Below are 14,297 nucleotides of genomic sequence, written 5' to 3'. Positions count from 1 at the left end.
GAGGACACTTCCTATTCTTGGAAGTGAAGTTGCGCTTGAATGAGAGGTAGGCTGAACCCTTGGGAGGGAGACAAGTACTTTTAGTATTTGCACCAAGGCCTTCTCTGTCCTGTCTGACAGTAGCCCTAAAGACCTGCTGAGAAACCTTCCTGAAAACGTCTGCTACTCAAACTATTTATGCTACTAAAGCATAATTTTTTGGGGGTTGGGGTGGGGGAAGGTGGTAGACTACTGGTGAAAGAGCTGGACAACAGTGAAAGCATGCAATCTGCATTGCACTTGAACCATCTATCATACTTTTTATGTACCTAGTTATCAATTATTTTCTCCAACATCTTTCATTTCAGTATCGCACTGGTTTAAAGATGATGAAGAGGCAGGCCAATGTGCAGATGCTCATCTTTGTTCTCCAACCTGCACTTAATTAATTGGGAGTTGCTTTAAAAATAACTCAGGACAATGCTTCCACTGCACATTGCTGAAGTCTGTGTTTTTACTGCCCAGAACATGTGCAAAGCACTCGCCTCTGCCCAGCTGTTAAAAAAACCCCAACCAACAACAAAACCCAGCCTCTGCACTGACTGACTGTGGGAAATCAGACAAACGAGAGGTTGCTTTTTCTCCCTGCCCACTACCCCTTCAAGTAATCATCTACTCTGTCACCTCATTCTGTTTAAGAACCTTAAAATATAGATGTTTATCACTAATATGTCACGTGAGGCAACCGTGCCAAGCACTGTGATGGGCAGACAGACAGGGTTCTCTCTCAGAGCCACGCCATTAGTCATGGTGATGACTGCTTCAGATGCTGAATTTCTCATGTTAGGAAACAAAGATACCGATTTATTATTTTTAATAAAATAATTGCTTTGATGCAGTATTTAAAATAATTTTAAACATCTGCTCAATAAGATACAGTACACAAATATGGAAAATGCTGCACTTTACATAAAAAGTAAAGCTAAGCATTTAATTATACAAAACAATTTTGCCTGATGCCATCAATATCTTGCAAACTATAGCTTACTCAAAGTACTGCTCTTCTTTTATATATATATATATGCTATATATACATATATAAATAATTACAGCATTCATTTACTAGATTTGTTTACTACTGTTCCAACGAAAAAAAAAAGACCCATAACAGATTCAAAACTTAATGAATTTGGTAACTATCTGCAGTGGTTCTGAAAGTGGAAGGTGTTTGAATCATCGCTTCAAGTTTTGAAGTAGCATGCCAAGTAACCATAGGAAGCTCATTTCTTGAAAGAAAACAGTTTCAGCAGGAAGCCATTCAATACAGTCAGTACCTTTCCCACCAATCCTGGGAAACAGCCATGCTATACTGCACTGTGTCACGGGAGGCAAAAAGTTTGGAGGCTGGGGAGAAGGGTGACCCTGAGGGTATTCCTTCCACCACAAGCCAAGCAAGTACAAAATCTCTGTATCTATCCTAGCAGTCTCAATAATTTGGAGTCCTCCTCCTCCTCACTGAATGGAAACCAGGCAACTGCCTAAATACTTTCTATTTGGTAATTTTCCCTGTTACAGCACATTAAGGTATCAAATCAGTATTTTCAATAAAGCAGTGAATCCGATGGTTTGTAAACACCGCTTTTCTCCTTAAGAGAGTCTCCAGCTGCAAAGTTACAATGCACCTCAAGATTTCCCCTTTTTTAGTCAGTAAAGGTTGCTTTTGTTAATTTCTTTCTACATCTATGCTCAAGTTGAATGCTACAGAAAGATAAACTGTTTCTTCTGTTTAGTCTTCCTTTTTAGGGTCTTTCACTCCTTGTATTCAAGTTCACTAACTCCAGATTTTCCCCAAAGTATGTCCTAACTACACTGTCTAACGTACTTTAATCACAAGAACCACCAATTTGTTCACCTTCCCAAGTCACTTTCTCAGAGGAAAGGGGGAGGGCAGTTGAGGCAAGGTGAGGGGGAGAAAACACCCCACACTCCTTTTGCTTGTTACTTTGCTTTTCACAAATGAGCATCCAGTAGTAATTATAAACCCCCAAAAGTAAGGAGATGCTGAGCCTGATAGGCAATACGTTAGCATATTGACTGACTGCTGGTTCACGATTACAGTTGCCATGCTGGGCATTTAAAGTGTTACTTGTTTCCCTAAATAAAGTTGGATTCAAAGAAGGCACTACATGTAGAACAGATGTGGCAGACTGTGGAGTACTGAAGAAAGCAACAGAGATGAACTAGGGACATATATCAAGCCCTCAGACCCTGCATGACAGTTAAATGCAAGCAGGTAGTAGTCAAGTGCTTGTGTGTGCAGCTCAGTGTCTTCACTGGTTTAGAGACTGGTTTAAGCCAAGTATTATTAAAACCCCTAGCTAGTTTAGGCATTTAATAAAAATGTTTATCTGTAAACAAGAGTTATCCTTACAACGGATCATTTTCCAGAAATTGGAATTTCAAGACAGTGCAACAATGCTTCAGTGTTTTCTTTGGCAGTAGACAGCAAGGTGAAATGTAAAATTCAAATCACTTCAGAAGAGCATGGTACAAGGTTAGAGAATGCTTCATCTCCCTCTCTTGTTCCATGCAGAATATCAAGTCCCTGAGACAGACACGGGTTATTCTTGGACAGAGCAGCTGTTTCGTAAGGCTAAAACCTGATGATCCAGGAGCAACTCCATTGCCCTTCAAACCCTAAATGGGGGAGAGACAGAGAAAAAAATTATTACAATTCCATGTAAATACATGTTTTTAACAGAACTTGTTGGATTATACTGCCTGCTTGCATAAACCTAGCCTGCTGATGTTCAGCTTTACATGTTGAAACCCAGTCCTTGCACATTAGATAGTTTAAAAGACAAAGCAAGCACTTGCCAGTTGCAGCTTTACTTCAGTCAAAGCAGACAGAAAATTTTTTTCTTTAGACAAATCTTTCTTTAAAACTATACTGTTATGGTAAGGTGAATAACTGCCATTTCACTGAAGTCATATAACACAGACACTTGCACTGAGAAAGAACAAGCTAACTATGAAGAAGGTACTACCACAGTTCCTACGCACAGCTGTTACTCCCACTTGCAGACCCCTAAGCCAGATGTTTGTATCTTTTCTTGAAGAAGACCATCACTGCGAGTGGGCTCTAGTCTTGGAACACAGGCAGAAGAAACTCTTACCCTGGCCATCACCTGTGAATTGTCCTTTAAGGGAGCAACAAATACACACAGTCAAAGCATGTTCAGAACACTGTATCTGAGTTTATCCATCTCAGTCGGCTGCTCACTTGGTTATGAAAGCACAATTGGTAGGAGATGATGATGTTGAGTAGTTATACATTCAGGCTACTGCAATGAGCAACCCCCACGCATTCCAAAATGCCCCAAGATTTATTATTAGGGGCAGGGAGGAGGAAGATTACCATGAGCTGCACAATAGACTGGCTACTTATCTTGGAGCCAATCTATGCTGCACAGCCAGTCTCTTATCACTACTGGAGGGTTCTTGGTAATGAATGCAATTTGTACAAATACAAGTGCTCAGTCTCTGTAACTTCAGGAAGGCAATGCCTGCCAGCATCAACACCACTTGGAGATGGTGCTGCTTGGTTGCTGTGTTAACTATATCAGTTCTTACCCTAACACTCTCCGCAAGACTTCTGCAAAATGACTTTGCCCACTTTGCTTAGAGAAATCTGGTTAAAACCCCCATACATTAGAAACAAATACCAGTGCTGGACTATCTGTAGCACCGAATGCCACTGTTGTTTGGGGGGAAGCATTGAAATTTATTTAAAAAATAAAAGAGATTCACCAGAGAGCACACACTAACCACAGAAAACCCAGGGCATACTGCAGAAATGCAAGCTGTATTTCTTCCTAGCAACATGCAGGGTATTCAGCACCATTTCATTTGCTTTACAGTCAATACTATTAAACACTACGAAACGCCATCATTTGAAACTTTCAGTTTGTTAAATGGCTTGGAACAAATGTGTGCATGGGGAAGACTGCTGGCCACATCGCACGGAGAGGGCACTGCTGGCCTGGTAAGACACAAAAGGGTCACAGTTCAAGTTTGTCATATGACAACCCTGAAGGATCCAGGGAAAAGATAACTCTGCAATGCAGCTGCCAGCACGGGTTGAAAAGGAGGTCAATCCAACAGGATGCAGCAGAAGGCCCGAGGCAATGTTATAAATGAAACAAACCCCAAGGGTTTTCAGTAACCCAACAGCAATGTCCTTTATAATTCAAAGAACTTTACTGAGGTGAAAGTATTTTCTCTCTAAACAGCTATTAGACTAGAAGTCTTACCTTTAAAGGGACACCAAACAAAGCCACCTCAATCCTGTTCACTCCCTTACAAAAAGGAGGCAGGCAGCACAAATCCCCCAGCCTGCTTTGGATGCTGTTGGGAGCTGCGAGATGCTACAATAGGGCAGAAGTGCCAAGCTGCCTGCATTTGAGACAGAGTTATGGATTTGTTTATTCTTAAATTCTTACCCATCATGCCCAGTGCAGAGATGTAAAGTGATGTTACACTGCAATAACACATCCAAAGCTTGTCCTGGAATCTTGTTTGCTAAACCAGACAGTTCATACTTCTAAGTTCCATGTAGCATCATATCAGTTTATCAGAGCTACTGAGTAGAGCATTACAGAGGCCAGGAGCTCTTTGAACAGTTACTGAATACATCTAAAGCAATCAACAGCTGTTACCACATCCGAGTTAAAAGAAAAGGTCCTTCTCTCAAAGCCTCAAAAGGTTTAAAATTAAAGAAGCCAACAGACAGCCTAGGTCATTCCAGACCAGACTGGGACTATACTGGGGGACTCACTCTAAGTTTATAGGGAGATGAGCACTAACTCCATTTAGCTACTGTCCTCCACAGCTGCATCAAAACACTGGTCTTTCATGGTTTGGTTTTGGACCAAGCAGTGGAGGGGGAGGAGGCCTAACTTTTTGTAGTAAAACATTCAGAGAACCAAAAGTTCCTGTTGGGCAGAAGGTTGATCTTGTCTGGCCCTAGGCAATAGCCAGAAGACCTCTCCCTTACATCTCATATACCCCTTCCTGCACAGAAGCTCCCTCACACTGCTTCTGAGACCTTAAATACTCTGTTTAGAAAACCAGTCTGCTCCCAGACATCTCTATTATGTTCCTTCCAGTCGGGCAGCAACTGCTTCTTGCACCTTGCTGTATTGGGGGATTCTTCACTGCAAAAGTTTTCAGCCTACCCCCAAGACAGCCTCTTCTGAGAGGAAGTGACAAGTGCTACTTTTCAACCAGGCTACAGACAAATACAAAGGTAAGTGAATATGAAGTGTGTCCCTGTAGATCCAATGTTAGCAAAGGGTGCTGCCACCAGCCTGCACTCCCCGTTCTGTAGCATCTAATTATTAGTGCCTTAACTAGCAACTGATGTCAGCCATATCCTGAAGTTGCTGACTTCCACTGAACCCCCAGCACCCCACTTTCCTTCTGAAAGAGAAATGACAGAGACATGCAGCCCAGGAAGGGCAACTGCCAGCACAGATATGACCAGTCAACCTGGGTACCAACAGCTGACAGACCCCCTTCATATGCCAGGTAAGGTGCTGCGGCAATGGCACTGGAAACCACCCTTCATAGCAACAAGAACACCAGCTGGCTTAAAAACAGCCCCAGGAGGCCACAACGGTAGCAGTCCTGCTTTTGGCCTATCCTCAGAGTCAAGCCAAATCAGCAACTTTGCCAAAGCAACGTGCTGTCGCCCTTTCTTCATCCTTAGAGCCTTTGATACACAGTGCCAGAGATCAGTTGCTCTCACTGATCTGGGCAGCAGAATATACTGTGGAGCTCCTGTTGCAGTCCCATGCCTGCTGCGCAGCTAGTTTTGTTGGGGTTGCTCTTGAAACTTGTTTTAAGATCTCTAGAGCTCCCTCCAGTGGCTGGACTGAGAATTAAATACCAACTCTGAAAAGGCAAGAACGAAGTTGATCCAGAGCCACAGTTTGCACCGAGGCTCTTAATTTACCTGAGCTACCATTACCACCTTATTCCTAGTCTCCGAGGTACCTGGAGTACGTGACCTACAAGTCTGCATCACAAATATTGACATGGATATCAAAGTTGCACAGAGCTATTCTACAGGCCTTGAAACAAAGTTCAGAGGGGTCAGCAGACAACTTCCCTCCCATCAAGTTCAGGTGAGGCTCAGTGAGCTGTTCCTGGCTCCCTTCTCAAATTCAATGGCTTCACACCAATCAATTGTAAAGCTTTAAACTCTTGAGAGGGGGGCACTTTAAGAGAGCAAAGCGTTCAGTCAAAAGTCAAGCCAAGAGTTCTCATTTCAGCTTCTGGTGTGGCATAAACATACCCCAGTCCCAGAGCTAAGATCCTAAGAGAGCAAACTGTCATTGCAGCTCTGCTGCACACTATAAAGAGCACCACCAGCAGAAGGAAGCAAAGTCACTAGAGTTTTCAATGACATCTCCAAACACTGAAATATTACAGCTGTGTGCAGCAGAGACATTGTCAGAAGGTGGTAAAAGGTGGTAAGAGCACCTGGCGAGTCAGAGCCAAAAGCATCCAGGTTCAACCCCCAGCTCTGTCACCTGCGGTCACACTGAGGTTGGTGGTATCCAGTGTACCCTGTATGGCAATTTCTCAGCTGTAAAACACAGGACACATTCCTGTCTCACAGGAGGAAAAAAGGTTAAAAAGCCATTAACACACTGTGGAGCACAAAAACACTTTCCTGGGTCTCCCTCAGCAGCAAGGGGGAACAAAGAGACCCTGTCAGAACTGTGACAGTTTTGCTCGCACAAATAAGTGCCTGATTTAAGCCTGAGAAAACAAAGTGAAAGAAGTTGATAACACTTTGGTTACAAGCCAGCCTACTGATGCTCCCTTTTCTAACAAACCTCACCCTAATAGAAACATTCTCACATTCACAATACTAAATACCACATTACTCAATATTTACATGATTCTTTTTTAAAAATAAAGTTGGTTATGTTAAGTGGTTGGGATTTGGGAGAGCTGGGTTTTTTTTTAACCTTATAGACCATTAGGGTAGATCAATCCAATGACTGAAAGGCTTTAGATCTTTTTCCAGGCTGCTTCTCATGGAGCTGAAAACAAACATGTATATTTATGATGTTATCTGCAGCATGAAGCTGTCAGATCTATGTAATAGAGAACTCTGTTGAACTACACATTTTTCCTCAGATTTCATTGCAACATTCCTACAAGTCCTTTAAAAGGTAGGCAACAACATGTTTTACATATTGAAACAAATTACTGTGAATGTAATGTCAGTTTATTCACTATTATGCCCAAGATTCATGTACGCATGTCACTTTGTATGGGTACATCAGATGCTTAATCTGTACCTGGAGGTAATGAATACTATACAAATATGTCATGTTAGTTAATAGACAATTATTAAGCTAAAATTTTCTGGCTCTTTGCCACTTCATTTTAAGCAATGTATTGTCAACTAAATTATAAATCTCTTGACCCTTCACATGTCATCAACATTTGCACATTACCAATATGTTCAGCCTAAAGCTACAATGCAATTAGTCATTTAAATTGCAGATATCTTTCACACATAAGAAGAATTAAGTTCATCCCTATCACAGAGAAGGCACAATATGGGCCAATGAACTGTATTTCTGAAGTGTGTGAATGGCAGATGAGAATATTTTTGCCCTATTTACATGGGGAAAAATTCACATCAATTGTATGGCCTAGACTGACAGCAGCCAGGAAAATCAGCACTGAAACTGAAACTCTCTAGCTGACAGGGTTGTTCTTTGTACTTAGATAAGCACATATCTATGTGTTCATCTTGTAGCAGATATTAAGATGCTGAAGACATACTTTATAATTGCAGTAACACTTTCAGCTCCCCTCTTTCCCCAAGGTATGACCCCACTGTAGACTCTTCCATTGTCTGATAGCTTGAATAAGAAACGGAAACTGAAATCAAGAGTCTGCATATGTTAAGCATAAGCGAAAAGCCTTACTCGTCCCCCTCCACCCCTTCCCCACACCAACACTGCCCTCTGCTTTAGACCTATAGACCAAGGGGTTGTAGAGACACAAACTGAGAGAAACCCCTCAAGTATAGAAACAGATTTTGTAACCTGGCTCTGAACACCTACTTACATGCAAGTCAGTCTAGGTCCAATTTGAAGTGATTGCGTTTAAGTTCATTTTCTGCAGCTTTTAAGAAATTATTTTAGCAGACTATCACATACCACTGCCAAGCACCAGCCAGCAGCCTCTCTGCACCCTATGGATATACAGGGAACAGCAAATCTGTCATGATTCACTACAGAGCCAACTTCTGCATTTAACTCACGTTTAGACACAATCACATCCTTAACAATTCTGAAGTGGATGAATTGCGCTAGTGGGTCCTCTCATCAGAAGAGCTTATGGCCAAAAAGGTGGCAGTAATTTCTACAGCTACTGCTTTTAAGAGTGTAAAGCCACATAACACTTAACTATCACACATCCCTCCTGAAAATGTCAAAAAACCTGAAAGCAATTTGATTGTCACACAGTGGGAAAAAAAAAAAAGCCCAAAACAACCTCTCTTCTCCAATCATTAAGAAGAGTTGGGGTTTTCTTTCATTCTGCAGAAAAGGGCTTGCTGCTCAGAGGTTTAATTCTTCCTAGGTCAACCTAAAGAGTGTTTCTAAAGCTTAAACAAGCACCATATACAGAATATATTTAATCAGCATGCATTCCAACATCCTAAGCTGTAAAGCAAGGCAGGTAAGTTTAAGTTCTACTAACAATGATCAGATGTGGCAGAGACCTAGCCCTAGAAGAGATCTGGAGAGTTATTTTCTCCACTCACAATCAATATTTAAAATGGAACGATGACCAGTGTGGTAAACAAGGCATTTCTTCCATTTCCTGCCAAACTTCTTCCCAGAAGAATACAAGCTTATTTGTGAAATGCTGTGTTAGATCACCCTGGAAGTATCACATTATTTTAAGTATGTTGATCAGAGCTAGGAGTTTGACAAAAAAGACAGTACTTGAATGGCTCTGCACTGACCTGAGGATGTCAGCTGCACCATTTGCTTCTGTAGCAGCTACTTGCAGTAGCTTAAGTTTCTACAGCAGAGCTAGACTACAGGTGGCAAGGCAAGACCCACGCTTTGTAACAGTAGCCAGCCTTGGCAGTGGACAGAACAGGCACAAACAGTGTCTGGGAGGGAGCAATTTCCTTTGAAACTGGATCAGGCAGAAGAAAGAATATTTAACCCAGATTTACCCCTCAGTCAGTCAATGTGACCAACCTGGAAGAAGGCAAGTGAAGCACACACCAACAGCAGCACTTCAGGGCAAGACAGACTGCACCACTTCCAAGTAGTTAATGTAAAAATTACACAGAAGTGCAGGCATCCACCTGAGTTTTCCTGTATAAAGCAGAACAATGCTCCCACCACAGTCTTCAGAAGCTGACCGTAAGAGCAACAGCCAAGTCTCCTAGCCATATATAGGCTTTTTCCCCTCCTTGCTGCATGAAACCACACAAACATACAGCTCTCAGTTCAAGGTCAAAGACTACCTTGGACCCAGAACACCTTTGGATAAAAGCAAAGAAAGTTTAAGGGCTCAGATCTGCGGTGAGAATGAGACAAAGCTGTTTTCAAAGTAGCTTTGTCATCAGAAAAGCAATAAAACTTAATCCAAAAATATCTTTGGCTATTTGTCAGCATTGGAAACATTATGGGGCATGTTACCAAACAATAAACACTATGAGACAGAACACAGAATTGGGAAAATGAGTCTGTGGCTTCAAGTTTACTTTTTCTTGATTTGTTTTAGAAGTGTTCTCCCTTCTCAAGATGAGATATTTTTCAGTTCTTCCCACCCTTTAATTTATTACTGTTCACCACATGCCTCCAAACTGCGGGAGGGAGGGAGAAGAGGTGGGTAACAGATACACAAACCCAAAAATGCACATGAATCAAATCCAAAGGCCTCTCTCCCTCACTGTATCCAAAAGTGTCCAGAGGGACCACAATGAGAGAGATGAAGGTATCACCACCTCTGGAATACAAGCAGCAGCAATTCACACATTTTCACAATACGGAGATTTTCTTACCAGGGCTTTCTCAAATTGCTCTTTCTGAACAATACAATTCAAATGTTAAGTTGCAGTGAAAAGAACAAGCAGAACTACCCAAACCAGTGTTTCCAACAAGGAGAAAAGAGCTCCCATTATACTGATGCCTTTTTCTTTTTTAATTAGGCCTAGAGCATTAGCCTTATTTTTCCATTCCATGAACATCATGGATTTGTCCCTACTGCTACTTCAAGTTTAGGGATACATAAGCAATAATCATGGCAAGATAGAGCTCACCCTTTTTATATTGCTTTTAGGTCCAAATTACTTGACAGACTCCTTGGGGCAAGAACCTGTTTATTTGTTACCTGCCACACTATGAAGTGATGTGGCTTCTGGTAAGCAGGCTTCTAGCTGTAAAGCAAATGCTTCTGTCACCGCATGTGCTAGTTCCCAAATTAAAATAATCCATAACAGGTCTCCCTAAAAGACCAAGTACAGAAAGCAGAATTTCAAATAACAAGATAAAATGAACGCACAGAATTCAGGCACTCAACTACCACAGGAAAAAGACTTTCCAGACAAGATGCAAAGTCAGGTAGTACAATGCAGAGAAACAGATACCTAGGGCTGAAAAACCATCCCAATTAAACACAGATACTTGCCTGTGGAGAAAGGAAACATGGTATTCTAACAAAATGCCCTTCACACTGAAACAGAAGGAAGCAGATCCATACCAACACAGTCTGCTAAGCTGCTCTCTTCCAGTACTCATTACATTTTGGTCTGACTAATGAAAGCCAAATAAGAAACAAATTTGCTTACAGAGTTTCACTTTTTTTAATACATACTATAACATTATTTCTTCCCTGTCTCCTGAAATACCTTAGGGCTTCTTTTTACATCAATAATGGCTTGAAACAATTCCTTTCCTTTAATTACTGCAGTAGGCAACAGCAAGAAGAGGCTGAACAGAGTCAACTTTGGTCTAATATGGATGTAAGAAACATGAGCATTGTACAAAGAACATTATCCAAGGAAAGTTTAAGTCTTGAGTTAAAAAACTTAATGCAGTTAGCACCAGTGATTTCATTCAATACTGTCAGAAGATCACTCATATCCAGGAATAACTTCTTCCATTATTCCTGTCTACTGAGATACCAAGCTTGAAAAAAAAGGTCACAGGAGTATTATCCAGAGATTTACTCCTTGCCATTGCAGTCAGAAAGTTCTGACATTTAAGATTACTTGAGAGTAAAGCTGTCTCTATTTGCAATTTGAAATGAGAAAGTACATCCTGCCTGTTTAAATTATTCTCAGACAGGTTGCCCAAAAAGATGATTTTAAAGATGCCCAATTGTGCATCAGCCTAAGGCCATATTGTACTTGCTTTCAGTTTCAAAGACCTCCTTTCATCTTTGAAGAATGGAATGTTGTTTACTGCTTAGGATGGTTTGCCATGTTATCATGAATGTATTACAAATGTTCTGCTTCTTGAATTAGAGTGTTTGTCAAAACCATTCTTTATTCCACATGAGAAGTCTTAAGCCCATTATAAATCCTTCTCAGATATATTTGGACACTTAAACATCTAAATCTAAACATCCCTCTGAAGTTTGCTATTCTGCATAATTTCACAAAAAAGAAAAGAAGGTCTGCAGAGAATTGCTTTCTGGTAGCATGAAGCCTAAGTACCAGGTACTGGAAGAATGCAAGATTGCATGTGAGAAAAGTAGTTTCAGTGGCAGAAATGCTTCCACCTACTGCCCTTACAACTCAGTCTAATAAAGCAACCTATATGAGAAGCATCTTAAAATACAGCAGGTAAGTTTGTGACAATGAAATACTGCCAAGGCTTACGGTCAGTTTGAGGCATGTTATGTCCATGTTCTTTCAAACTGGCAATGTAAATAATGGATCACCACCTTTTAATAGCAACACTTATCTGTCTCATTCTGGCATAATCTTATGAAGCTTTTAATAAAGCAGACACACAGCAGACGATGAGAAATAACTGAAAAGTACCTAACAGGCAGACTTGTTAAATATTCAGAAACAAATCCGGCAATAATTATAGAAAACCACTACGAAGAACAGGAATAGTTACTCGATAGAAGCTCGGGGGAAGAGGAGAAAAGGATGGGGAAAGTCATTCTTGTGCTAGACTCATTTTTTCAAGTTTTTCCAGTGGTGTTATAAAAAAGTAGCTATACCTTCAGCCTGATGTGAAAGTACATTAAAAAACTTCAAAGAAATGAAGAATAGCTGCTCAAAAGCTGGGAACGCTGCTTTCTGCAGCTTGTTAGGTACAGATTCCTTCACTTGCAGTAAACGAAGCATTCAAGGAGCTAATTGTGTCTCCATGTCAGGAAAACAAATAAAAATCAGAAAAACAAGTCTACCTCGGCTCCTTAGACAGGTCTCTCGTCACAGTCCAGGCTGAGGGAAAAACTACAGGACAGATGCCACCATTGTCTCAGTTACACTGCAAATAACTGAGCTTCATACAAGGTCCTTCCAGACCACAATATGCAAAAATGCTGGAGTGTTTTCAATCCTAGCATCTACTTTAGCTTCCTAAGCCACAACAATGAAAAAGACTTAATGAAAAAGATGTAAGGTTTATCAAAAAGGACAACTTTACTACCACTTCCTCCACATCAGAGTTACTTTCCAGGCTTCTGCTCACTGTGCTTGGGTCAGCCACCAACCAGCCATCCACTTGAGCAATATTAAAGCTTTATGAGAAAAAGGGGCAAAACTGGCAACAACACTTGAATGGCAGCCTGCAATACACTTGTCCTGTCTCCAGCCAAGATGATGGCCTCTTAACAAAAGCAGGCTGTCAGTTTCCTTGGAAAGAACTTCTACAGTCCCACAGGTTTCCCAGGTCCCAGAAATTTAATCTCCAACACAACACTGAGAGATTTGTTCAGACAAAGATTTGTTAAAAGCACCTTCAAGGAAATTTTAAAATGCAGCATGAGCCAGAAAAGATAATCTGTCTTGCTGCAGGAGCTGAATGGCCTAGCTTTATTTATTTATTGGTTGTTGGGGGGATCTAGCCAAGGTGAACTCACAGTTCACTTGAAAAGAATGCCTATGCACTATGTGTGGAAGAAGGTCCACAGCCAAATGTGAAAGCAAGAGCCATTTCAAAAGCCATCCAAAACAGCCATCGTGAGCAAAACTGAGGGGCCATGGCAACTAGCTGCTGTGAAAAATCACCATAGCTTTGTTACCCTCCCATGCAGATGGAAGTTCCTCCGAGCCATCATTTCATTCAGTCCGTACACAGTGCTCTTATCCACAGTTCTTCCTATACACACAAGTAAACATCCCCATCAAATTTACCAGAAACAATCCTTTCAAGTGTCTAACACACAGGCTAGTTTTCTTACAGTATGCAACCAGCCATTTTGTGTAAGAGAATCCTCACTTCTTCCTACAAAGAAAGATAAAAATAATTCAGTATGGAGATTCAGCACCATGCAAGTAATTGTAAGCCATCTACATACCTCCAGCCCAGGCCCAACGTTTGCTGAATCCAGTGGTCTTTTCTTCCTTGATCCAATGGCTGCCAAAGCTGTGAGGTTGGCTTCTCTTTGTTGTATTTGTGCTAACTCCAACTGTTGCATCTAATTTAAAAAGAAAACACCTACATTAATTATGACACACAGTACTGTAAAGGTCTTGTTCTCTTTATGGCAACTTCAGACAGCTCTGCAGCCCCTACTGAAAGAATGTATTTCACAGGATCTTCTCCTGTCTTTCCAGACACTTTTGACAAATTCCAGTACTCAGTCATGCTCAGAGCCTTGAAATGCTAACGACCCTATAGGTAGTAGCACTGGGTAAATAACAATTTTCATGGAGTCTGCATTGCGGTATCAACGTGGCCTTAACAGCAGCTTTGCTGCTGGTTCCTCAGCTCATAAGCGTTACCATTTCTGATTAATAGAAAACATTGATCAGAACTGGTTTGAGGCCAGATCAGTATTAAAATTTGCAGTTACCAAGTTCTTTGAACTGGGCATATTCTTAATTCAAGATCTCAATTCATGACTGCACAAGCAAGACACTCAATTTCTTCATGCTGTATTACCTGAACCCAGCACCCAACGTTGCTATTTTGAAGCATCTTATAATCAAGTGAACAGGATGCCGTCAGTTCATTTTTTCTCTTTCCTCAGAACACATCTGAATGTTTAGGCATACCTGAAGCAAGTTAGAGATACAC

The 14,297-nt window shown here is 41.1% G+C and overlaps 1 protein-coding gene across 2 annotated transcripts in view; it reads right to left on the bottom strand.

Annotated features, from left to right (window-relative positions):
• Positions 1-836: 836 nt before the first annotated feature.
• The window catches only part of TAF4B (TATA-box binding protein associated factor 4b), a 72,102-nt gene continuing 58,641 nt past the window's right edge, over positions 837-14,297 (bottom strand). For both annotated transcript variants that reach the window (XM_057397662.1, XM_057397663.1), the window contains exons 14-15: positions 13,576-13,695; positions 837-2,676 (exon numbers count right to left, since the gene is read on the bottom strand). In XM_057397662.1, coding sequence (XP_057253645.1) covers positions 2,509-2,676; positions 13,576-13,695 — 288 coding nt within the window. In that variant the 3' untranslated portion in view covers positions 837-2,508. The remainder of the gene's footprint in view (positions 2,677-13,575; positions 13,696-14,297) is intronic.

Source organism: Pezoporus wallicus, unplaced genomic scaffold, assembly GCF_028554395.1.
Source record: "Pezoporus wallicus isolate ANWC-B61680 ecotype Strahan unplaced genomic scaffold, APGP_CSIRO_Pwel_v1 contig_227, whole genome shotgun sequence".
In the NCBI taxonomy this organism is placed as follows: Eukaryota; Metazoa; Chordata; class Aves; order Psittaciformes; family Psittacidae; genus Pezoporus; species Pezoporus wallicus.
This window is presented reverse-complemented; position numbering and strand designations above follow the sequence as displayed.